Source organism: Mobula birostris, chromosome 13 (assembly GCF_030028105.1).
Source record: "Mobula birostris isolate sMobBir1 chromosome 13, sMobBir1.hap1, whole genome shotgun sequence".
NCBI lineage: Eukaryota > Metazoa > Chordata > Chondrichthyes > Myliobatiformes > Myliobatidae > Mobula > Mobula birostris.
The window spans coordinates 20,061,155-20,087,812 of record NC_092382.1 but is presented as its reverse complement, the minus strand read 5'-3'; the positions used below and the strand labels follow the sequence as shown (position 1 = coordinate 20,087,812).

General features: G+C 46.1%; 1 protein-coding gene across 2 annotated transcripts in view; it reads right to left on the bottom strand.

Moving 5' to 3' along the window:
* Positions 1-13,171: 13,171 nt before the first annotated feature.
* LOC140208502 (NACHT, LRR and PYD domains-containing protein 3-like) overlaps positions 13,172-26,658 on the bottom strand; it is a 53,630-nt gene continuing 40,143 nt past the window's right edge. For both annotated transcript variants that reach the window (XM_072277211.1, XM_072277212.1), the window contains exons 13-14: positions 13,961-14,128; positions 13,172-13,796 (exon numbers count right to left, since the gene is read on the bottom strand). In XM_072277211.1, the coding sequence (XP_072133312.1) occupies positions 13,709-13,796; positions 13,961-14,128 (256 nt within the window). In that variant the 3' untranslated portion in view covers positions 13,172-13,708. The remainder of the gene's footprint in view (positions 13,797-13,960; positions 14,129-26,658) is intronic.

The window sequence follows — 26,658 nt, the reverse complement described above, 5'->3', positions numbered from 1 at the left end:
TTCTCACTGAACCCCATGCACCTGCCTCCTCGGCATATTCTGTAATGCCCTGACTGATCAGCAAACTATTAGCTTCTACCTTAAACGCACCCACGGACTTGGCCCCCACCGCCGTCTGTGTCAGAGAATTCCACAGATTCACTGCTCTCTGACTAAATAAAATCCTCCTTAATTATTCTAAAAGGTCGCTCCTCAGTTTTGAGGCTGTGCCCTCTGTTATGGCTACCCCCACCATACGAAAAGTCCTCTCCTCATCCACCCCATCGAGACCTTTCCACATTTGGTGGGTTTCAGTGAGATTTAACACCCCCTCCCCACCCGCGTTTATTAAACATAGGTCAGTGCAGGAGTACAGGACCAAGGCTGGCAAACACTCCTCATATCTTAACCCCTTCATTCCCGGAATCATCTTCTTGAATATCCTCTGTACTCTCTCCAATGACAACACACCTTTTCTGAGATATGGGTCCCCAGTAGCCTAAGTGCGGCCTAAGTAGTGTTTTAAGTATCAGCATTACCTTCCTGCTTGTATATTCTACTTCACTTTAAATAAATGCCAGCATTGCGTTTGCCTCCTTTACCACAGACTCAACCTGTAAATTAACCTTCTGGGAGTCTTGCCCGAGGGCTCATATTTCCTTCTGTACTTCTGTTGTTTGAACCTTCTCCCCAATCAGATAATAGTTCACTGTTGTTCCTTTTGCCAAAATGCATTATCGTACATCTCCCAATATTGCATTCCATCTGCCACTTTTTTTGCCCATTCTACAAATTTGTCTTTATCCTGCTGCAATCACATTGCTTCCTCAGCACTACCAACGCCTCCACCTATCTTTGTATCATCTGCAAACCTTGCCACAAAGCCATCAATTCCATTATCCAAATCATTGACAAACAATGTGAAAAGTAGCAGACCGATTACTGATCCCTGAAGACCACTAGTCACTGCTAGCCAACTAGGAAAGGCTCTTTTTATTCCCACTCGCTGCCTCTTGGCTTTCCGCCATTCCTCTATCCATGCCAGTATTTCTTCTGAAGTTTATCCTGTTATGCGGTCTCATGTGTGACACCTTATCAGATGCCTTCTGAAAATCCAGGTAAAAGATGTACACTGCCTCTCGTTTGTCCATTCTGCTTATGACTTCTTCGAAGAACTCTAACAGATTTGCCAGGCAAGGTTTCTCTGTGCAGAAGCTGTGCTGGCTTTGACTGATTTTATCATTAGTCTCCTAGTACCCCAAAACCTCATCTGTTACAATAGATGCAAACGCTTTCCCAGCACTGAGGTGAGGCTAACCGGACTATAATTTTCTTTCTTTTGCCTTCCTCCCTTCTCAAAGAGTGAATTGATATTTGCAATCTTCCTGTGCTCCGGGACCATGCCAGAATCAAGTGATTCTTGACAGGTCATGAGCAATGCATCTGTTATCTCTTCAGCAACCTTTCTCAGGACTCTGGGATGTAGTCCATCTGGTCCAGGTGACTGATCCACTTTAACAACCTGGGAACCTAGCACGTTTTACTTTGTAATAGTAATGGCACTCACTCCTGCTCCCTGACACTCACGGATCTCTGGCACACTGCTAGTGTCTTCCACAGAGAAGACGATGCAAAGTCCCATCAAGTTCATCTACCATCTCGTCCCCATTTCCACCCCATCAGCATCATTTTCCAGTGGTCTAATATAAACACGTTTTTTATCATGGTTTATATTATTGTCTAGTTTGCTCTCATATTTCACCTTTCCCCTTCATAGAGCTTTTTTCTTGGTTTCCTGTTGTTGGATTTTAAAAGCTACCCAATTATCAAACTTGCTACTCACTTTTGCTACCTTATGTGCACTTTCCTTGACTTTCATACCGTCCTTAACTTCTTTTGTCAGCCACGGTAGCCTAGCCCCGCTGTTTGAGAACTAATTCCACAGGACATATCCAGTACATTATGAACCATTCTCAGAAACATCAGCCACTTCTGCTCTGGCGTCATCCCCACCAGGATCCTTCTCCAATCCACCTGGGGAATCGCCTCTCTCATGCCTCTGTAATCAGGAGATCAAAGGACAGAATACACTCCCTCCACTCTATATACATGGAGAGGTAGTGGAAAATGTGGAAAACCTAAAGTTCCTTGGAGTTATGTTGTCAAAACAGCTGACACGGACCACCAACACCTCGCTGCTTGTTAATAAGGCACAACAAAGACTCTTCTTCCTCAGAAAGCTGAAACAGGCCAAACTCCCACAAAAGCTGTCGCTTAACTTCTGCAGAAGCACAATTGAAACCACCCTGACCAACAGCGCCACCGTGTGGTATGCCGGCTCCACAGCCGCTGAGCAACGGGACCTGCATCACGTGGAGAAGGCGGCCCAGCGGATTGTCAGGATGGAGCTCCCGGGACTTGACACCATCTATTCCAGCAGACTCAGGAGGAAAGCAATCAGCATAACCAGAGACACCACACACCCCGGCCACTCCCTGTTTGACCTGCTGCTGTCCTGCAAAAGGTTCAGGACACTAAAAGCCAGAACAAACAGACTGAGGAACAGCTTCTATCCCAGAGCAGTGGCCTCCATCACACCACTCCCACAGAACAATGACTGAAACTGTGAGCACACAGATGCACACATTCTTGTGCATTACTGTGACATTCTGGTGCTGGTGTAATTTATTTTCTGTTACTTATCTATTTAATATTGTTTTTCTATTACTGTCTTGTTTTTATCTACTGTTTATTTAATTGCCTGAGAGGAAGCCAAACAGAGTTTCATTTTACCCATGTATAATGACAATAAATATCATTCAATTCAATTCAATTCCCTTTATTCTATTGCGATTCTACGCATCTGACCTATGCTTCTCCCTCACAAATTGCAGGAGGAATTCAATCATATTATGATCACTGCCTTCTAATGGTTCCTTTACATTAACCTCCCTAATAAGATCTGGGTTGTCACACGACACCCAATCTAAGGTAGCAGTTCCCCGAGTAGGCTCAACCATCAGCTGCTCTGAAAAGCCATCTCATAAGCATTCAATACATTCCCTCTCTTGCGATCTCACACCAATCTGACTTTCTCAATTCTCCTGCAGATTGAAGTTCCCTACTATAATTGTGTGTTTAAATTTATTACGTAAGTGCCACACATTCAGGAGTATCTGGGGCAGAAGTGAGGATACATGCTTTTACCAAGGAGAGAAGGTGTTTTGGAAGCTGAAAGGCCTGAAGGTGGATAGGACTCCTGGACCAGAAGGTGAACACCCCAGGGTTCAGAAAGAGGTACCTGAAGAGATTGTGAAGGCATTAGAGTCATAGAACACCACAATACAGGAAAATACCATTCAGCCAATCTAGTCTGTGCCAAAGCATTAATTGCCGAGTTCCAACAACTTCCACCTCCTCCTCGTACCCCATCCATTATTTATTTTTATACACGCATTCTTTCTCTCACTCTCCTCCTTCTCCCTCTGTCCCTCTGACTATACCCCTTGCCCATCCTCTGGTTTTCCACCCCTCCCCCTTTTCCTTCTCCCTGGGCCTCCTGTCCCATGATCCTCTCATATCCCCTTTGCCAATCACCTGTCCAGCTCTTGGCTCCATCCCTCCCCATCTCCCCCTCCCCCTCCCACTTTGAAATGTCTTACTAACTCTTCCTTCAGTTAGTCCTGACGAAGGGTCTTGGCCTGAAAGGTCAACTGTACCTCTTCCTAGAGATGCTGCCTGGCCTGCTGCATTCACCAGCAACCTTGATGTGTGTTGCTTGAATTTCCAGCATCTGCAGAATTCCTGTTGTAAGTGTGAGGTGGTTCATTTTGGTAGGTCAAATATGACGGCAGAATATAGCATTAATGGTAAGAGTCTTAGCAGTGAGGAGTATAAGAGGGATCTTGGAGTCTGAGTCCATAGGACACTCAAAGCTGTTACGCAGGTTGACTCTGTGGTTAAGGCATAGTGTGCATTGGCCTCCTGTGGGACTGAGTTTAAGAGCCGAGAGGTAATGTTGCAGATATATAGGACCCTGGTCAGACCCCAGTTGGAATAATTTGCTAAATTCAGGTTGCCTCACTACAGGAAGGATGTGGAAACCATGGACAGGGTGCACAGTGGATATACAAGGATGTTGCCTGGATTGGGGAGCATGCCTTATGAGAATAGGTTGAGTGAACTCGGCCTTTTCTCCTTGGAGTGACTGAGGGCGAGAGGTGACCTGATAGAGGTGTATAAGATGATGAGAGGCATTGATCGTGTGAATAGTCAATTGGGTCTTTTAAGAGTCTCCTGGATAGGTACATGGAGCTTAGAAAACTGGAGGACGATAGGTAAGCCTAGGTAGTTCTAGGGTAAGAACATGTTCAGCTGAGCTTTGTGGGCTGAAGGGCCTGTATTGTGTTGTAGGTTTTCTATGTTTCTAAGGGGCTGCACGTGAGGCTGCTGAACAAGATCACAGCTCATGGAATTACAGGAAAGATACTTGTATGGATTGAAGATTAGTTGACTGACAAGGGAGAACGAGTCAGAATAATGTGGAGAATTCTGTTTTGCTGTCAGTAACTAATGGTGTTCCATAGGGGTCAGTATTGAGACCACATCTTTTCATATTAAATCTGAATGATATGGATGACGGAATTGATACCTGGGTGATGAACTTTGCAGTTGATACAAAGATAGGTACGGGACAGGTAGTTTAGAGCAGAGCCGGAGTCTGCAGAAGGACTTTGATAGGTTTGGAGAACAGACAATGAAGTAGCAGATGAAATACATTGTATGCAAGTGTACGGTCATGTACAATTGGTAGAAAGAATAAAGATGGAGAGAAGAAAAATAAATGGGAGAAAATACAAAAATCAGAAATAGGTACTTGGGAGTCGGTGAGCAGGAGCCCCTGAAGGTTTGCTTGCAGATTGAGTTGATTAAGGATGACAGCTGTAATGTTCGCATATAAGAGCAAGGATGTGACACTGTAGCTTTATAACACATCGGTCAGTTCGCTCTTGGTGTATTGTGAGCGGTTTCTGACCTCCTGTCTGAGAAAAAGATGTGCTCGTATTGGAGCGCGTCCGGAGAAGGTTCATGAGAATGATTCCAGGAATGAAAGGTTTAACGTATGAGGAGCGTTAGACGGATTTGACCCTGTACTCACTGGTCTAGACCAAAGAGAGGGGATCTCATTGAAATCTATCAAATATTGAAAGGCCTGGACAGAGTGGCTATGAAGAAGATGCACCCTACGCTGTGTGAGTCTGGGACCAGAGGCCACGGCCTCAATGTATTGAGCATCCACTGACAGCAGAGAATTTCTGTTGTCAGGGAGTGGTTAATCTTTGGAATTCATTGCCATGGATGGAGTAGAGGCCAAATCAGTGAGTGTATTTTAAATGGATGTTGAAAGATTAAGGGGAGAAGGCAGGAAAATGGTGTTCAGAGGGATAATGAATTGGACACAAAGGAATGGTTGAACAGACTCGATTGGCTGAGCAGCCTCTGTCTCACATCTCATGGCTCATGGACTGAAGAAGAGTCTAGTGAGGTTGCGTTAGGGTTAGGGTATTGTTAGGGTATCCGCGCCTGGATTATTGTATTCAGTTTTGGTGGTTCTGCTGTAGGAGAGAGGACGTCAATCTGGAATGAGTGCAGGAGAGATTTACGAGAATGGTGCCGGTACTCGAGGGACTGAGTTCTGGAGAGAGGCTGGGCAGGTTGGGACTTCACACCTTGAACTGCAGGAGATTGAGGCTGACATGATGCAGGTGTCCCAAACCCTGAGTGTACAGAACTGGGGAACGTGCACCGTCCTTTTCCCCACTTTTGTGGAACCAACAACCAGACGGCATCGGTTCAAGGTGAGAGAGGATTGATTTAATAGGGATGCCAAGGGAAAATTATTAATCCGCTCTCCCTTCCGGTTCATTGTTTAACTAACTCGATGAGTTCACTCTCAGGTTAAAGGAGCAACACCTCATATTACATCCGGGTAGTTTACAACCCGAGGCCATGAACATTGATATCTTTAACTTCTACCTCTTCCTTTTCTTTTCATCAACCCACACACCCGTCTCCTCCATTCTGTCTCCCCACTTCTCTCTTCTCCACTGTGGATCGTCTCCCTCTGGTTCCTCTTTTACTTCCTCTTTTCCCCATGGTCCGCTCTCCTATCCTATCAGATTCCTTCTTTTCAGTCCTTTGCATTTTCCACCTCCCACCTCACAGTGTCTCACATCATCTCCCACCTCCCCCACCCTCTCACCTTCACTCTTACCTGGTTTCACCTGTCATCTACCAGCTTGGACTCTTTCCACTCCCGCACCATCTTGTTCCAGCTTCTCCCCACTTCCAGTCCTGATGAAGGGTCTCGGCAGGAAATCTGTGTTTTACTTTATCCCCCTCTATAGAAGCTATCTGACCTCCTGACTTCCTCCAAAATTTTTGTTACTCTGCATCTCCAACATCTGCAGAATCTCATCGGGACAGAGTGCAGAATGCAGAGACTACATCGGGTCTCACTAATGTCGAGGAGGCCACACCTGGAAAACTGGAAATAGGAGATGACCCCAACAAGTGATGATGTTGAAAAGTTGCCTCATGTGGAAGGACTGTTTGGGACCCTGACTGGTGGTGGGGAGAGTGGTTTGGGGCAGGACTGGCACTTCATCTACTTGCAGAGTTGGCTTCCAGCCCCCTGCACCCCTCCATATCGCTGCAAACCTCTCCCTTTTGTGGACAACACTGCCACTTGGTGGTGATTTGCCACAATAACAGGAGCCCCTGATTTGTGGATTCCATTGTCACCGGGTGACGCTCTGCCGCAGTAACACTGAGAGACAGAAATGTGACGCTGCAGTCTGCTGAAATGTTTATTCAAGGTTGTTTAATTCCATTTCCAGCAGACAAATGTAAACGAGATTGAATTAATTATTACTCTGGCTCCAATGCAGCACGAAAACACAACAGTAAAAACATATATCCACAGCTTATAAACTGTGCACGGATTGATTGTATGTCCATAAAGTGCCTGCACATAAGATGAGAGACAGGAAATGATAAAGTAGAGGTGTTTGGTGTGTGGAAGGGTGGGTTAGTTGGGTAGAGATATTTATCAGCCTTACTGCTTGGGGAAAGTAGCTGTCCCAGAGGCTGGCCGTCCTGGTGAGGATGCTGCGTAGTCTACCCAGATGGGAGTGGGACAAACAGTCCATGAGTGGGATGGGTGGAGGGAGATTATGAAAATCAGGTTGGTGCTTGATCTCAAGAGAGGGAATTTGGAAAATACCAATGAGATGCCTTTTAGAACAGCTTGCAATTGTGCCCATTAGGGAAAAGTTAATTCTGGAGGTTTAACGCATGAGGGGCATTTGATGTCTCTGGGCTTGTATCCGAGACCATTTAGAAAAAAGCGAGGGAGACTCTCGAATGCCGAAAAGCTGAGAAAGAGTGCATGTGGAGAAGATTTTTCCTGCAGTCGGGGACCAGGGGAACACACCCTCAGAATAGTGGGACCTCCATTTAGAACAGAGAAGAGGAAAAGTTCTCCCGCTGTGTCTTATGATCTTATGATTAATCAACACGACCCTGCATGATCTAAACTCCTGCATTCATTCCCCTCATTCCCTTTAATTATTATCTATCTCCACCTCAAAAATACCCAGGCAACCGGCCTTCACACACTTGGGGCAGTGAATCCCAAAGATTGCACACTCAAATAGATAGATACCTCATTGATCACAAAGCAAAATTAAATAAAATGTAAAAAAAATCCTGGAATTTTCACACAACTCCATTTGAAATGAGCATCCCTTATCGACCCCTCTCTGTAGCTCTCTAACTGACGAGGAGAGTTACTCTATCAAGATGCTCCACAAATATCCTATCGTTTGTGAATATGCTCTAAATTCAGGGCCAAATCACCTCACCTCTGCTGGTAAGTAACATCTTCCACCTGTAAACTGGAGCATAATCCGATTTTAACAGGTCCCGAAACCAACCCTGACTGTAAAGTGACCTTGTACAATGGCACAGAAACCATGTCACCCCCAATGTCTTTAATAAGATTTACTTCATCACTGTTCGTCTCATCACCAAACTTTAGAACACTGTCTAATATAAGTGACTGAGAAGCCCCAGTATCTCGAAGAATTTTCACTGGTACCGGTGTTGACCCTTCCATTACTAATACAAACCCATCTGACATAAAATGATGGAATCCCTACTTAACTCAGTCAGACCTCTCAGTCCTTAACTGAGCCTCAACAGAAAGTTCAGAACCCTGTGGGTTTATAGGTGCTTCAACATACTGATCACAGGCATGTGGGACTGCCTCCTTTTCCTTTTTCTTCTTCAGGACAGAACAATTAGCCATCATATGACCAGCTTTCTTACAATAGTAACAAGAGAGACCAGAATATTTCTCCTTCAACTGCTTCCCTTCATCCTCACTCTTGTCACTAGTCCCAGCTTTAATTTCTGGTTTACCCTGGTTATCCCTGCTACTCCTTTGGAAGCTCTTATTCTGGGTAAACTTAACGTGATGAGTTAAAGCAAACTTATCTGCTAATCTAGCAGACTCCTGCAAAGTGGCAGCATCCTTTTCGACGCTGCCAATCAGTGTAAACGATTGGTGCGGGTACGGTGTGAGACACCACCCCCTCCCCACCCCACCAATATCAGCCCCGACCCTAATATCACACAATAGACCAAATGTGAGTAACGAAATATACTTTAAAGTAATTTGTAGTGATGGGTTAGTGGAAGCAAATAAAAGAAAAAGGCGCCACGTAAGTAACTTATCAGTCTTGCGCACATAATATTTTAATACGTTGGAGCTCACGCCTCCGATTCCCTCCACAACTTCCTTAAGAGACTCCGGCTACCCTCCGAACCCCCGAGGTCCGGTATCCGCCGCCCTGGAACTGCTGTCTGTTCCTCACACGTCCGTCCTCTCTGCTTGCCTCCCGAAAAAGCCCGCGCTCCTCACCCAGCACACACGTACAAGATAGCAAAACATGACTTCCGTTGGTTACCCAATGAATACAATTTCCATTATCACTAATAATAACACAAACATGAGGTTACAGTGAACTCAGCAGTTAACAGTACAAGAAGCCATTTTGAAATAAACAATTAACAGTTAACAGCCCATCTAATATTACGGAGAACCCTACACAAGTAAGACCAGAATACTTCTCCTTCAACTGCTTCCCTTCATCCTTACTCTTGTTATTAGCACCAGCTTTAATTTCTGGTTTACCCTGGTTATCCCTGCTACTCTCTTGGAAACTCTTATTCAGCGTAAACTTAACCTTATGAGTTAAAGCAAACTAATCTTCTAATATAACAGACTCCTGCAAAGTGACAACGTCCTTTTCATCTAAACGCAAACACGAGGAAATCTACAAATGCTGGAATTTCAAGCAACACACATAAGAGTTGCTGCTAGGAAGAGGTACAGTCGACGTTTCGGGCCGAGACCCTTCGTCGAGACTAACTGAATGAAGAGATAGTCCGAGATTTGAAAGTGGGAGGGAGAGGGGGAGATCCAAAATGATAGGAGAAGACAGGAGGGGGAGGGATGGAGCCAAGAGCTGGACAGGTGATTGGCAAAGGGGATATGAGAGGATCAGGGGACAGGAGGTCTAGGGAGAAAGAAAAGGGGGAGGGGGAGAAACCCCAGTGGATGGGCAAGGGGTATAGTCAGAGAGACAGAGGGAGAAAAAGGAGAGAGAGGAAAATAATGTGTGTATATAAATAAATAACGGATGGGGTACGAGTGGGAGGTGGGGCATTAGCGGAAGTTTGAGAAGTCAGTGTTAATACCATCAAGTTGGAGGCTACCCAGGCGGAATATAAGGTGTTGTTCCTCCAGCTTGAGTGTGGCTTCATCTTTACAGAAGAGGAGGCCGTGGGTGGACATATCAGAATGGGAATGGGATGTGAAATTAAAATGTGTGGCCACTGGGAGATCCTGCTTTCTCTGGCGGACAGAGCGCAGGTGTTCAGCGAAACAATCTCCCAGTCTGCGTCGGGTCTCGCCAATATATAGAAGGCCGCATCGGGAGCACCGGACGCAGTATATCACCCCAGCCGACTCACAGGTGAAGTGTCGCCTCACCTGGAAGGACTGTTTGGGGCCATGAATGGTGGTGAGGGAGGAAGTGTAAGGGCATGTGTAGCACTTGTTCTGCTTACAGGTATAAGCGCCAGGAGGGAGATCGGGGGGGGGGGAGGGATGGGGCGGGGGGACGAATGGACAATGGAGTCGCGTAAGGAGCGATCCCTGCGGAAAGCAGAGAGCTGGAGGGGAGGGAAAGATGTGCTCAGTGGTGGGATCCCGTTGGAGGTGGTGGAAGTTGTGGAGAATTATATGTTGGACCCAAACGCGGGGTGGTAGGTGAGGACAAGGGGATCCCTATTCCTAGTGGGGTGGCGGGAGGATGGAGTGAGAGCAGATGTGCTTGAAATGCGGGGAGATGCGTTTGAGAGCAGAGTTGATGGTGGAGGAAGGGAAGCCCCTTTCTTTAAAAAAGGAGGACACCTCCTTCGTCCTGGAATGAAAAGCCTCATCCTGAGAACGGATGCGGCAGATACGGAGGAATTGCAAGAAGGGGATGGCATTTTTGGAAGAGACAGGGTGAGAAGAGGAATACTCCAGATAGCTGTGAGAGTCGGTGCCCTTATTGTAGACATCAGTGGAGAAGCTGTCTCCAGAGACAGAGACAGAAAGATCTAGAAAGGGGAGGGATGTGTCGGAAATGGACCAGGTAAACTTGGGGGCAGGGTGAAAGGTGGAGACAAAGTTAATGAAGTCAACGGGCTCAGCATGCGTGCAGGAAGCAGCGCCAATGCAGTCGTCAATGTAGCGAAGGAAAAGTGGGGGACAGATACCAGAATAGGCACGGAACATAGATTGTTCCACAAAGCCAACAAAAAGGCAGGCATAGCTAGGACCCATACGGGTGCCCATAGCTACACCTTTAGTTTGGAGGAAGTGGGAGGAGCCAAAGGAGAAATTATTAAGAGTAAGGACTAACTCTGCTAGATGGAGCAGAGTGGTGGTAGAGGGGAACTCAACGTCATCCTCCCTTTCCAGCTTGCATGAATACCTGACGCCGGAAAGAGATTACGGTGCGGAGGGTGCGTCTCTTAAATTTGTGTCTGATGGCAGTTATCTCCGACCTTACTTGTCCCAAGCGGGCTAGTGGGGGAAGCAGGTCCTCGTTGGGGATGAAAGGCTTAACGTGACCGAGGACGATGCTTTGCGTGGGAGCTGCCACCATCTCCATCTGTAAAAAGATGTTTTCCACAGTGATGCAGCTACTGAAAGCCCGATGCACCAACTCATCATTCCCCAGATAAAACGCTGCCTTCCCGAACTCTTCCTCGGTGCCCAGAATACCACCTTTCCCAACCAGGTCCTCCATGGCCTCCGCACACTGTTCCAGAGTAGTTCCAGGACGCAAAATACATTGCACCCCGCGCTCCCCGAAGGCCTGCGACTCCCTGGAGACCGGTCCGGCATGCTGGCACCATGTCTGAATCGAGAAATCTACGGCGGTGTCGGTTATAAAGTCCTGGAGCGAGTAGAGTAACTGGCCGGAAAAGTTAGTACTCGACAGTACCTTGCTGACTAGGCGCAAGAAATTCCAAAGCCAGGAAAGGCTCCATCGGTACTGGAGAACTCCTAGACCGTGAGAGATGAGAGGTCTCAATCGCTGCTCCGGCTCCTACACCGAACGAGAATCACGACGACGGGTGGTGGTGGGGGGGGGGGTGGGGGGAAACAACGACGTTTGTCTCCGGTTTTTGGAGCGAACCGGTTTCCTGGCGAGTTGCCAGCGGCCTCAGCTGAGAGCTACGCAGTTAGCAGCCGTCAACAAATCCGGTCCAAACTGGCAGAGAAACTCCAAACGAAGCTTCCACACTAAAACAGCCACTCACTCACATATCCAATAGGCATTTCAAACCACCTCCAAATCACGATCATAATATAGCAAATTTTCCACGATTTCTCCCAACTCATTCCGAACAGCTCCATGTTGTATCTGACCCTGGGAGTTTGTGATGCAACTGTGTTGAGGGAGACTCACTTCGTGTCTGATCCGTTGAGTCTGTGATTGAGTGGTGTGGAGGGAGCTTGACTCTGTTTCTTATGCAGGAAAAGTGTGACGAGACAGCGTGGAGGGAGCCTCACTCTGCTTCTGATTCAGGGATTCTGTGATGGGACGGTGTTGAAGGAGGTTCAACCGATGTCTGATCCGGGGAAGCTGACATAGAGTGGTGCCGTGTGTAATTTTTTCAATGCAGGACCCTCTAACTTTGTGAATTGATGGTGTGGAGGGAGTCTCACTCTGTGTCTGACGCAGGAATTTTGTAATGCGATGACGCAGGGAGAAATTGTCTCAATGCCTGACCCTTGAGGTGTATCCTGGGATGGCTTGGAGGGAATTATCTCTGTCTAACCCTGTGAGTGTGTGATTGGGCGGTGTGGAGGGAGTTTCACGCTGTGTCTAATCCGGGGAGTTTGTGATGAGATGGTTACAAGGGAGCTTCTCTCTGTGTCTGATCCGGGTGTGTGACGGGACGGTGCAGAGGGAGCTTCCTTCTGTGTCTGCTCCGAGGAATTTGAGGTAGGGTGCTGCGATGGGAGAGTTTCTCAATGTCTGACCCTTTCAGTGTGTGATGGAAAGATATGGAGGAAAATTCCCTCTGTGTCTGATCACGGGAGAGACTGATGTGATGGAGCAGAGAGAACTTCACTGTGGGTCGGACTCCCGGAGTGTGTGTTGGGATGGTGTGTAGGAAGCTTCTCCCCGTGTTTGTCCCCGGGATTGTGTGATAGGACGCTGTGGAGTGACCTTCAGTCTGTGTCTGACGCTATCAGTATATGAGCTTCCAATCTCTTTTGTCATTTCTGTCTGCGAAAGCGCAGGGATGTGGGGGTCTGGAGAATGCGCGTATCTGGGATGTTAGGAAGCGGTGTGTCAGCCAGGATGGGGATGGGAGTGAAGAGATCCTGGGGACCAGACACTATCAGACTGACATCCCTCAGTCTGGAGCTGAGACGCTGCTGTACCAGTGTGAGGAGCTCAGACCCATTATTGCATTTCACCGGGTGCGAGAGTCAGTCGTAAACCCCAGGACACTTCTTTCTCCTTTAATGAGAATCAAGTCCGACACCAAGACAGTAATTTACAGCGATTTATTGATTTCATCATGGGAAATGTAAATTAAACAGTGTGTGAAGTACTAACATGCAGGAATAAATAAGCTGCTCCCATCTCACTCATAGTGACACAGAATTACCTGACCGGGGACAACGAGTGACAGATTGAATAATCAGTCCCGTTTCTCACCATCACTCTGCATCGGGGAACCGATGATTATAAAATCACACTTCAGCGCCGTGTCCGAGATCGCTGCAGATCCAGGGTCACTGCCGAGGTATTTGTCAATTTAACATCGTTACATCGGCCAGACTGCCGAATGCACCGTCCTCAGCAAAGGCAGCAAAAGGATTCTCTCCCTGGATAATCCCACCCCGGGACACTGGACTCCCAGACTGAGCCCCAGCTCACCCGGGCTTTTCTTGTGTAATTCCCCACTTGGGGATTGGGGGAGCAATCGAACGCGGACACGAAGTGCCGCAGGACCAGAGGCGGAATTAAGTCACTGAGCAAATTGTCCCCATCCCGCGGGCGGGGATGTTCATACATTCAGATGTTCACACCATCACTGTCAGTCCGGGTCTGGGTTCCTGCAGAGATCTCAGTTCCTTCCTCCCGGTCTCACTGAACTGATTGTCCCCCAGGCTGAAACATATGGAAAGATATAGATGAAATAAACAGATTACACAACAGCGTTAGTAACAGGGGACTGGGGTTAATGTTTCAACAACACTCACAGACAAATATCACCAGAAAACCCGTGGATCTGCTGATATTTTAATACGTTGAACATTAATACAAACACTTACTCTATCTTCTTCAGACTCGGGTGGGTCAGTATGAGGACGCGGAGAGCGGGGACAGATCGGTCTGTGAGCGAGTTTGCTCCCAGGTCCAGCTCCGTCAGTGATGGGTTTGTACTGAGAGCGGAGATGAGATCCTTGGCACCAGAATCTGTGAGACCGACATCAATCAGCCTGGAGATGAGAGAGAGTGAGGGTGAGGGACACAGAGAGACAGGAGACGGTACAAATCCCCAGTGTTTATCAGTAACACAATTACTGATCACATTGATCAGAGTTAGAGGGAAGTAGTCGGCCGGAAGTTGTAGGAGGCGAGTAGCTGGGTGACTGTCAAGAGGAATGGAAATGCAAATAGGCAGTTAGAGCAGAGCACAGCTGTGGCCATTGCCCTCAAAAATAAGTATAGCGCTTTGAATACTTTCGTGGGTGTTGACCTCCCGGCGAAATGCCACGGCGACCAGTTACAGGCGCTGAGCATGGGTCCGTGGCGCAGAAGGGAAAGAGAGAAAAGAAGGGAACGGTAGTGATACGGGATTCATTAGTGAGTGGAACAGACAGGACACATGGATTGCTTCTTGCCTCGCAGGTGTCAGGTTTAGGGAGGTCTCAGATCGCGTCCGCAAAATTCTGGAGATAAAGGGAGAGCAGCCAGATGTCTTGCTACATATTAGTACAAATGACATAGGAAGCAAAAGTAAAGAGGTCCTGAAATGGGAGTTTACAGAGCTGGGTAGAAAACTGAGAAGCAGGACCTCCAGGCTGGTAATTTCTGGACTGATGCCTGTGCCAAGCGCCAGTGAGGGTAGAAATAGATTGATTTGGCAGATAAATGCGTGGGAAATAGTAAATAGTTGACGTTTCGGGCCTAGCCCCTTCATCAGGAGAGAAAAAAAAATGAGACATCAGAGGAAGAAGTGTGGGGGTGAAAGGGGTGGAAGAAGTGGTAGGTGATAGGAAAAACTGGGAGAGAGGGAGTAGTGAAGGGAAAAATTTCTTGGGATATAATTTCCTTAACGATTCTCGAAAGATCGTTGCTAATACCCCCACATCTCTTCAGCCACCTCTTTCAGATCTCTGGGGTGAACACCATCTGGTCCAGGTGACCTATTCACCTTCAGACCATCTCTGTTTCCCAAGAACCTTCTCCCGAGTAATGTAACTTTACACATTCTGACCACTGACTGTCATGGTCCGGTCCGCAAAGTCCGCATTCCAGTTCACGGTCCGGTCCATTGACCCTTGTTCCAGGTTTTCCTGTTTACCCCGTTTCTCTTGAGCACTCTAATTGAGGCACATTAGTCTAGTTTGGGCAGACTCATAAATACCTCCAGAGACCAGGGCTTGGCTGCTAGCCTGTTCTGTTCCCCTCCCTTGACTCTCTGCCTGGATACTTCGCCTGACTCTCTGCCTGCTCACCTAGCCTAGATACCCCGCCTGTATCCCTCGCCTGCACCTCTGTCTAGTTCAATCGCTGGAGCAAGATAAGGAACTGTCTGTTGTTGTTTTCAACTGTCTCTGTGTCCACGCCTCCACGAGGTAGGTCTGGCCGTTTGCTGCTACCTAGTGTTCGGATCTGTCGTTATACCCACGCCTTCGCTAGGTAGATCCGGCCGTTTGCCGGTACCTTGTGTTTGGAACTGTCTTGTCATATTCTGCGTTCTATGTAATGAGTCCCGGCACTACGTCCTGTTCCCAAGGAGGGGACCCGGCTCTATGTTCCGTGCTCCTGTCTCTTCCGATTCCAAGGCTCTGTGCTCCTGCCCCTTCCTGTCACTTACCTCCATCGGGTAAGCCAGGCCGATTGCCGTTACCCTGCGGTTGGTTCTGTTCCTTACTGTTCCATACCTCTGTCGGGTTGAGTCCTGCGTACTGCCCAGGAGTTGCCTCGAAGTACCCTTGCCCTGTCATGTCCTCGTCTGGTCTTCAAATACACAAGACTCAAGATTCAAAACCCTAGCTCAAGCCTTAAGACCCCAAACTTGTCACCTTGCTCAGGCCTCAAGACCCCAAGCCTGTCTCCAAGCTCTAGCCTCAAGTCCCCAGCCTCCAGTCCTGCAGTCATGTCATGGCCTTGCCTGGTTCTGGGGCTCGAGCCTGAGGCAAGACCCAGGTTCTGGGTCCTTGACCAGTCCCTGGCTCTGAGTCGAAGCCCAGGCTCCTAGTTCATAATTCCATGTCCTGGTTCCAATATCCTAGTCAAGTCCTAGCCCAGGCCTTGTATCCTTGTCTCGCCCCGGGCCTGTGTCATGTCCAGCGTCCTTTCTTCTCCAGTTCCCTTGCTTGCTTAACTCTGGTCCTAGTCTTGTTCCTAGTACATCAGTGTCTGTGTGTTGCATTTGGGTTTGTTCCTAGCGCCCTCCTTGTGACACTGACATCTGGGACTTCCATATTCCTGCCAGTGTCTTCGACAGATAAGAGTGATGTACAATACTTATTCACTTCATCTGCCATCACCTGGCACCCCCACCCCATTACTACCTCTCTAGTATCATTTTTGAGAGGTTTGCTATCCACTTCCGCCTCTCTTTTACACTCTATGTACTTGAAGAAAAAATTGGTATCCTCTTGAATATTACTGGCTAGCTCACCAATGTACTCAATCTTTTCCTTCTTAATTACTTTAGTTGCATTCTGTTGGTTTGTAAAAGCTTCCCAATCCTCTGACTTCCTAGCAATTTTTGCTCTATGCCCTCTCTTTGGTTTTTTGTTGTCTTTGGTTTCTCTTATCAGCCATAGCTTTGTCCCCTTAACTTTAGAGTACTACTTCCTCTTTGTGATGTGTTCATCCTCTGCCTTCTGAATTGTTTCCAGAAATTCCAGCCATTGTTGCTCTGTTTTCATCCCTGCCCATGTTCTTTTCAAATCAATTTGACCAATATTTTTGTCTCATGCCTCTCCAATTCTCTTTATTCCACATCTGACTTGACCTTCTCCTTCTCTAATGTCAGAATGAGTTTGATCATATTATGATCACTTGCCCCTAAGGGCTCTTTGAACTTAATTGACTTGATTAATTCCGGTTCATTACAACACCCAATCCAGAATAGCTGTTCCCCAACCACAAGCTGCTCTAAAAAAAAATCTTGTAGGCATTCTGGGAATTCCTCCTTTTCAGACCAACACCATCTTAACTTTCCTAATCACCAGCATGATAATTCCCCATGACTATTGTAACATTGCCCTTTTGGCACGCAATTTCTATCTCGCATTGTAATTTGTGGAACACATACTTACTGCTGTTTGGAGGTCTCTATACAATTGTGTGGGCACGTGGCCAGATGGTTAAAGCATTCGACTAACGATCTGAAAGTCTTGATTTCGAGCCCCAGCTCAGGCAGCGTGTTGTGTCTTTGAGCAAGGCACTTAATCACACAGTACTCTGCGACGACACTAGTGCCAAGCTGTATGGGTCCTAATGCCCTTCCCTTGGACAACATCAGTGTCGTGGAGAGAGGAGACTTGCAGCATGGGCAACTGTTGGTCTTCCATACAACCTTGCCCAGGCCTGCACCCTGAAGAGTGAAGACTTTCCAGGCGCAGATCCATGGTCTCGTAAGACTAACGGATGTCTTTATACAATTCCCATCAGGGATTCTTTTTACATTTGCTGTCCCTTAATCCTACCCACAGATTCTACAGCTTCCAACCCTATGCCACTTATTTCTAAGGATTTTATTTAATATTTTACCGGTTAAACTAATTTAGCAGGGGGATGGGAACTGGAATGATAGAGCAGAGGAAGGGGAAAACAGAAATAAATCTAATATAGTGAGCAGTAAAGATGTCAGGAAAGACAGGCAAGTGATGGGGCAAATTTGTAGCCATTCGGATGAGTTGCAGTGCAATAAAGTTTAAGTGAAATCAAAGCAAAAGGTACCAAATACTGGTCTGAAGGTGTTATACTTAAGTGCACGCAGCATAAAGAATAAGGTGGATGATCTTCTCGTACAGCTAAAGAATGGCAGGTATGATACTGTGGCCATCACTGAGACGTGGCTAAAGGATGCATATCTCTGGGAGCCGAACGTCGAAGATTACACGGTGGATAGGAGGGAAGGCAGAGGGGGAGGCGTGGCTTAATTGGTAAGAAATGATATTAAATCATTAGAAAGAGGTGATATAGGATCGGAAGGTGCAGAATCTTTATGGATTGAGTTAAGAAATAGCAGGGGTAAAAGGACCCTGATGGCAGTTATTTATAGGCCTCCAAACAGCTGCAGTGATGTGGACTACAAATTACAACAGGAAATTCAAAAGGCTTGTCAGAAGGGCAGTGTTATGATAATTGTGGGGGATTTTAACATGCGAGTGGATTGGGAAAATCAGGTCGGCACTGGATCGCAAGAGAGAGAATTTGTAGAATGTCTGCAAGATGGCTTTTTAGAACAGCTTGTTGTTGAGCCCACTAGGGGATCGGCTGTACTGGATTGGGTATTGTGTAATGAACCGGAGGTGATTAGAGAGATTGAGGTGAAGGAACCCTTAGGAGGCAGTGATCATAGCATGGCTGAGTTCACTGTGAAATTAGACAAAGAGAAGCCGAAATCCGATGTGTCGGTATTTCAGTGGAGTAAAGGAAATTATAGTGGCATGAGAGAGGAACTGGCCAAAGTTGACTGGAAAGGGACACTGGTGGGAAGGACGGCAGAGCAGCAGTGACTGGAGTTTATGCGAGAAGTGAGGAAGGTGCAAGACAGGTATATTCCAAAAAAGAAGAAATTTTCGAATGGTAAAAGGACGCAACCGTGGCTGACAAGAGAAGTCAAAGCCAAAGTTAAAGCAAAGGAGAGGGCATACAAGGAAGCAAAAATTAGTGGGAAGACAGAGGATTGGGAAGTTTTTAAAAGCTTACAAAGGGAAACTAAGAAGGTCATTAAGAGGGAAAATATGAACTATGAAAGGAAGCTAGCAAATAATATCAAGGAGGATACTAAAAGCTTTTCCAAGTATATAAACAGTAAAAGACAGGTGAGAGTAGATATAGGACCAATAGAAAATGATGCTGAAGAAACTTTAATGGGAGATAAGGAGATGGCAGAGGAACTGAAAGAGTATTTTGCATCAGTCTTCACTGAGGAAGACATCAGCAGTGTACCGGACACTCGGTGGTGGCAGGGAAGAGAAGTGTGCGCAGTCACAATTACAACAGAGAAAGTACTCAGGAAGCTGAATAGTCTAAAGTTAGATAAATCTCCCGGACCAGATGGAATGCACCCTTGTGTTCTGAAGGAAGTAGCTGTGGAGAAAACGGAGGCATTAGCGATGACCTTTCAAAGGTTGATAGATTCTGGCATGGTTCCGGAAGACTGGAAGATTGCAAATGTCACTCCGCTATTTAAGAAGGGGGCAAGGAAGCAAAAAGGAAATTATAGACCTGTTAGCTTGACGTCGGTGGTTGGGAAGTTGTTGGAGTCGATTGTCAACGATGAGGTTACAGAGTTCCTGGAGGCATATGACAAGATAGGCAGAACTCAGCATGGTTTCCTTAAAGGAAAATCCTGCCTGACAAACCTATTGCAATTTTTTGAGGACATTACAAGTAGGCTAGACAAGGGAGATGCAGTGGATGTTTTCTATTTCGATTTTCAGAAGGTCTTTCATAAGGTGCCACACATGAGGGTATTTAACAAGATGAGAGCCCATGGAATTACTGGAAAGTTACACACATGGATAGAGCGTTGGCAGATTGGCAGGAAACAGAGAGTGGGAATAAAGGGATCCTATTCTGGTTGGCTGCCGGTTACCAGTGGTGTTCCACAGGGGTCCGTGTTGGGCCGCTTCTTTTTACATTGTACATCAACGATTTGGATTATGGAATAGATGGCTTTGTGGCTAAGTTTGCTGATGATACGAAGATAGGTGGAGGGGCCGGTAGTGCTGAGGAAATGGAGAGTCTGCAGAGAGACTTGGATAGATTGGAAGAATGGGCGAAGAAGTGGCAAATGAAATACAATTTTGGAAAGTGTATGGAAGAAATAAACGGGCAGACTATTATTTAAATGGGGAGAGAATTCAAAGTTCTGAGATGCAACGGGACTTGGGAGTCCTCGTACAGGATACCCTTAAAGTTAACCTCCAGGTTGAGTCGGTGGTGAAGAAGGTGAATGCAATGTTGGCATTCATTTCTAGAGGAATAGAATGTAGGGGCAGGGATGTGATGTTGAGTCTCTGTAAGGTGCTGGTGAGACCTCACTTGGAGTACTGTGGGCAGTTTTGGTCTCCTTATTTAAGAAAGGATGTGCTGACGTTGGAAAAGGTACAGAGAAGATTCACTAGAATGATTCCGGGAATGAGAGGGTTAACATATGAGGAACGTTTGTCCGCTCTTGGACTGTATTCCTTGGAGTTTAGAAGAATGAGGGGAGACCTCATAGAAACATTTCGAATGTTAAAAGGAATGGACAGAGTGGATGTGGCAAAGTTGTTTCCCATGATGGGGGAGTCTAGTACGAGAGGGCATGACTTAAGAATTGACGGGCGCCCATTCAGAACAGAGATGCGAAGATTTTTTTTTTATCCAAAGGGTGGTGAATCTGTGGAATTTGTTGCCACGGGCAGCAGTGGAGGCCATGTCATTGGGTGTATTTAAGGCAGAGATTGATAGGTATCTGAGTAGCCAGGGCATCAAAGGTTATGGTGAGAATCCGGGGGAGTGGGACTACATGGGAGAATGGATCAGCTCATGATAAAATGGCAGAGCAGACTCAATAGGCCGAATGGCCGACCTCTGCTCCTTTGTCTTATGGTCTTAAGGTTTACTTACAAACATACAATCAAGTGGCAAATATCATGTACCAGTATCTTGCTTTAAAATACAAACTTATGAATGCCCTTCACCACTTCATAAAGGCACCATAAATTCCATATAACCGTAGAACACAACAGCACAGTAAACAGCCCATTCCACCCTACTAGTCTGTGCCGAAACTTTATTCCACTCGTCCCATTGGCCTACACATACTCCATAACTCTCCAGACCTCTCCCATCCATGTACCTATCCAATTTATTCTCAAAATATGAGTGATCCCGCATTAACCACATAAGATGGCAGCTCGTTCCAGACTCTCCCCATTCTCTGAGTGGAGAAGTTCCCACTAAATCTTTCAACTTTCGCCCTAAAGCCATGTTCTCTCATATTTATCTCTCCTAATCTAAGTTGAAAGAGCCTGCTCGCATCTATTCTGTCTATACCCCTCATAATTTTGTAAACCTCTATCAAATCTCCCCTCATTCTTGTACGTTCCAAGGTTTAAAGTCCTAACCTGTTCAATTTTTCCCTGTAACTCAACTCCTGAAGACCTAGCAACATTCTAGTAAATCTTTTTTGCACTGTTTCAAACTTACTGATATCCTTCCCATAGTTAGGTGACAAGAACTGCACACAATATTCCAAATTTGGCATCACCGATATCTTACACAACCTCAGAATAACATCCCAACTCCTATACTTCTTTACAAACCTGTCTACCTGTGACGCCAATTTCAGGGAATTATGTGTCTGAACTGTACAGATTGGATGGGTTGCACCTGAACTCCAGAGGGAACACTATCCTTGCAGGTAGATTTGCTAACATGGTTCGGGAGGTTTTAAAGTAATTTGCAAAGGGGATGGCACCCGGAGCGATAGAGCAGTGGATGAAGTGCATGGAATAAAGCGAGATCTAAGAGATAGAGAGGATGTGAGGAGAGAGAAGCAGAATAAATGGTGTACAGGTAGTAAGGTAGATGGTCTAAAGTGCGTATACTTCAATGCAAGAAGCATCAGGAACGAAGGTGATGAACTGAGAGCTTGGATACAAACATGGAATTATGATGTAGTGGCCATTACAGAGACTTGGCTGGCACCAGGAGACGAATGGATTCTCAATTTTCCTGGATTTCAGTGCTTTCAAAGGGATAGAGTGGGGTGGGGGGGAAAGGGGAGGAGGGGTGGCATTACTGGTCAGGGATAACATTACAGCTACAGAAAAGGTGGGTAATGTAGCAGGATCCTCTTTTGAGTCAGTATGGTGGAAATCAGAAGCAGGAAGGGAGCAGTTACTCTATTAGGAGTATTCTATAGGCCCCCTGGTAGCAGCGGAGATACAGAGGAGCAGATTGGGAGGCAGATTTTGGAAACCTGCAAAAATAACAGGGTTGTTATCATGGGTGACTTTAACTTCCCTAACATTTTTTGGCACTTGATTAGTTACCATGGCTTAGACGGGGCAGAGTTTGTTAAATGTGCCCAAGACGGATTCCTGTCACAGTATGTTGACAGGACGACTGGGGGAAAGCGATACTAGATCTAGTATCAGGTAACGAACCGGGTCAGGTCACAGATATCTCAGTGGGTGAGCATCTGGGGGACAGTGACCAGCGCTCCCTGGCCTTTAGCATTTGCATGGAAAAGGATGGAATTAGAGAGAACAGGATTTTTTTAATTGGGGCAGGGCAAATTATGAGTCTATAAAGCTAGAACTTGCTGGTGTGAATAAGGATGATGTTTTTGCAGGGAAATGTACTATGGACATGTGGTCGATGTTTAGGGATCTCTTGCAGGATGTTAGGGATAAATTCGTCCCAGTGAGGAAGATAAAGAGTGGTAGGATGAAGGAACCATGGGCGACAAGTGAGGTGGAAAATCTAGTCAGGTGGAAGAAGAGGTTTAGGAGGCAAGGATCAGATGGGTCTATTGAAGAATATAGGACAGCAAGAAAGGAGCGTAATAAGGGGCTGAGAAGAGCAAGAAGGGGGCATGAGAAGGCCTTGGCGAGTAGGGTAAAGAAAAACCCCAAGGCATTCTTCAATTATGTGAAGAACAAAAGGATGACAGGAGTGAAGGTAGGACCGATTAGGATAAAGGTGGGAAGATGTGCCTGGAGGCTGTGGAAGTGAGCGAGGTCCTCAATGAATACTTCTCTTTGGTTTTCACCAATGAGAGGGAACTTGATGATGGTGAGGACAATATGAGTGAGGTTGATGTTCTGGAGCATGTTGATATTAAGGGAGAGGAGGTGTTGGAGTTGTTAAAATACATTAGGACAGATAAGTCCCCGGGGCCTGACGGAATATTCCGCCGGCTGCTCCACGAGGCGAGAGAAGAGATTGCTGAGCCTCTGGCTAGGATCTTTATGTCCTCGTTGTCCATGGGAATGGTACCAGAGGATTGGAGGGAGGCGAATGTTTTCCCCTTGTTCAAAAAAGGTAGTTGGGATAGCCCGGGTAATTGTAGGCCAGTGAGCCTTACATCTGTGGTGGGAAAGCTGTTGGAAAAGATTCTTAGAGATAGGATCTATGGGCATTTAGAGAATCATGGTCTGATCAGGGACAGTCAGCATGGCTTTGTGAAGGGCAGATCGTGTCTAACAAGCCTGATAGAGTTCTTTGAGGAGGTGACCAGGCATATAGATGAGGGTAGTGCAGTGGATGTGATCTACATGGATTTTAGTAAGGCATTTGACAAGGTTCCACATGTAGGCTTATTCAGAAAGTCAGAAGGCATGGGATCCAGGGAAGTTTGGCCAGGTGGATTCAGAATTGGCTTGCCTGCAGAAGGCAGAGGTTTGTGGTGGTGGAGGGAGTACAGACTGATTGTAGGGTTGTGACTAGTGGTGTCGCACAACGATCAGTTCTGGGACCTCTACTTTTCGTGATTTTTATTAACGACCTGGATGTGGGGGTAGAAGCGTGGGTTGGAAAGTTTGCAGACGACACAAAGGTTGGTGGTATTGTAGTTAGTGTAGAGGATTGTCGAAGATTACATAGGGACATTGATAGGATCCAGAAGTGGGCTGAGAAGTGGCAGATGGAGAACAACCCGGAGAGGTGTGAGGTGGTACACTTTGGAAGTAGAAACTCCAAGGCAGAGTACAAAGTAAATGACAGGATACTTGGCTGTCTGGAAGAGCAGAAGGATCTGGGGGTACATGTCCACAGATCCCTGAAAATTTCTTCATAGGTAGATAGGGTAGTTAAGGAACCTTATGGGGTGTTGGCTTTCATAAGTCGAGGCATAGAGTTTAAGTGTCGCGGGGTAAAGATGCAGCTCTATAAAACTCTGGTTAGGCCATATTTGGAATACTGTGTTCAGTACTGTTCACCTCACTGCGGAAGGATGTGAAAGCATTGAAAAGGGTACAGAGGAGACTTACTAGGATGATGCCTGATTTAGAGAGTATGCATTGTGATCAGAGATTAAGGGAGCTAGGGCTTTACTCTTTGGAGACAAGAAGGATAAGAGGAGACATCATAGACGTATACAAGATATTAAGAGGAATTGATAGAGTGGACATCCAGGGCCACTTCCCCAAGGCACAACTGCTCGGTACAAGAGGACATGGATTTAAGCTAAGGGGTGGGATTTTCAAGGGGGATATTAGAGGAAGGTTGTTTACTCAGAGAGTAGTTGGTGCGTGGAATGCACTGCCTGAGTCAGTGGTGGAGGCAGATACATTAGTGAAGTTTGAGAGAGTACTAGACAGGTATATGGAGGAATTTAAGGTGGGGGGTTATCTGGGAGGCAGGGTTTGAGGGCCGGCACAACATTGTGGGCCGGAGGGCCTGTACAGTGCTGTACTATTCTATGTCTATGTTGTGGCCTTCACTGAATTATGGCTGAAGGACTGTTGCAGTTGGGTGCTGAATGTCCAAGGTTACACGTTGTATCGGAGAAATAGCAAGGTAGTCAGAGGGGAGGCGTGCCTCTACTGGTAAATAATGGCATCAAATCAGTAGAAAGATGCAACATAGGATCAGAAGATATTGAATCCTTGTGGGTTGAGTTAAGAAACTGCAAGGTTAAAAAGGACCTGAAAGGCAGTTGTATACAGGCCTCCCAACAGTGGCTGGGAGGTGGACCACAGATTACAACAGGTATGAGAAACGGGAGTCAAAAGGGCAATATTATGATAGTCATGGGATATTTAAACATGCAGGTCGATTGGGAAAATCTGGTTGGTAACGGATCTCAAGAGATTGAGTTTGTTGAATGCCACAGATTGCTTTATAGAGCAGTTTGTCGTTGAGCCTACGAGGGGAGCAGCTGTACTGGATTGGGTGTTATGTAATGAACTGGAGGCGATTAGGGAGCTTAAGGTAAAAGAACCCTTAGGAATCAGTGATCACAATATGATTGAGTACAACCTGAAATTTGAGAGGGAGAAAGCAATGTCTGACATAGCAACATTTCAGAGAAGTAAGGGGAACTTCAGTGGTATGAGAGAGAGTTGGCCAACGTAAATTGGAAGGAGTTGTTGGCAGGGATGTCCGCAGAGCAGCTATGGCGTGCATTTATCTGAAATATGAGAAAGGCGTAGGACATGTGTATTCCAAAAGTGAAGAAATGCTTCACTTGGCAAAATAGTACCAGCGTGGCTGACAAAGGAAGTCAAAGCTAATGTAGAAACAAAAGTGAGGGCATACAACACAGCAATAAAATAATGGGAATATTGAATAATGGAAGTTTTAAAACCTGGAAATATGGAGGATTGGGAAGTTTTAAAATCTACAGAGACAAATAAAAAGAATCATTAGAAGGGAACAGAAGAAATATGAAAGCGACCTAGCAATAGTATCAACGTGAATAGTAGAAACATATTCAAATGTGTATAAATTAGGTGAGATGAGAGTGGATATAGGACTGTTAGAAAATGAGACAGGAGAAATAAAAAGGTAGGACAAGGAGATTAAATAAATATTTTACATCAGTCTTCACAGTAGTGTTCCAGGTGTTGTGGTGTGTTAAGAAAGGGAAATGGGTGAATTTACTATTACAAGGGAGAAGTTGCTCAAAAAGCTGAAAGACATAAAGGTACATATCACCCGGACGAGATGAACTGCACCCTAGGGTTCTGAAAAAGGTAGCGTTAGAGATTGTGGCGCTATTAGAAATAATCTTTGAAGAATCATTAGACTCTGGCATGCTGTCAGAGGACTGAAAAATTGCAAATTTCACTCCACTTTTTAAGAAAGGAGGAAGGCAGCAGAGAGGAAATTATAGATCAGTTAGCCTGACCTCAATGTTTGGGAAGATGTTATTGTCGATTGTTAAGGATGAGATGGTGGAGTACATGCTGACAAAGGACAAAATAGGACAAAGTCAGCATGGTTTCATGAAGGGAAAATGCTGCCTGACAAACCTGTTGGAATTCTTTGAGGACGTTACACGTAGGATAGATAAAGGGGTTGCAGTGGATGTTGTATGTTTGGACTTTTAGAAGGACTTTGACAAGGTGCCAGATATGAGGATGCTTACCAAGCTAGAATCCCTTGGTATTGCAAAGAAGTTACTCAGATGGTTAAAACATTGGCTGATTGGAAGAAGACAGTGAGTGGGAATAAAGTGATCCTTGTCTGGTTGGCTGCCAGTAACTACTGCTCCGCAGGGTTCCATGTTGGGACCACTTCATTTTATGCTGTATATAAATGATTTAGACAATGAAATAGATGGTTTTTGCCAAATTTTCAGATGATACAAAGATTGGTGGAGGGGCAGGTGGGTAGGATAAGAAAGGTCATAGACAGATTAAGAAACTGGGCAAGAAAGTGGCAAATGAAATATAATGTTGGAAAATGGATAGCCATGCACTTTGGTAGTAGAAATAAAAGTGTGGACTATTTTCTGAACGAGGAGAAAATCCAAAAATCCGAGAGGCAAAGAGACTAAGGAGTCCACGTGCAGAACATCCTGAAGGGTGACTACGAGGAATTCTGCAGATGCTGG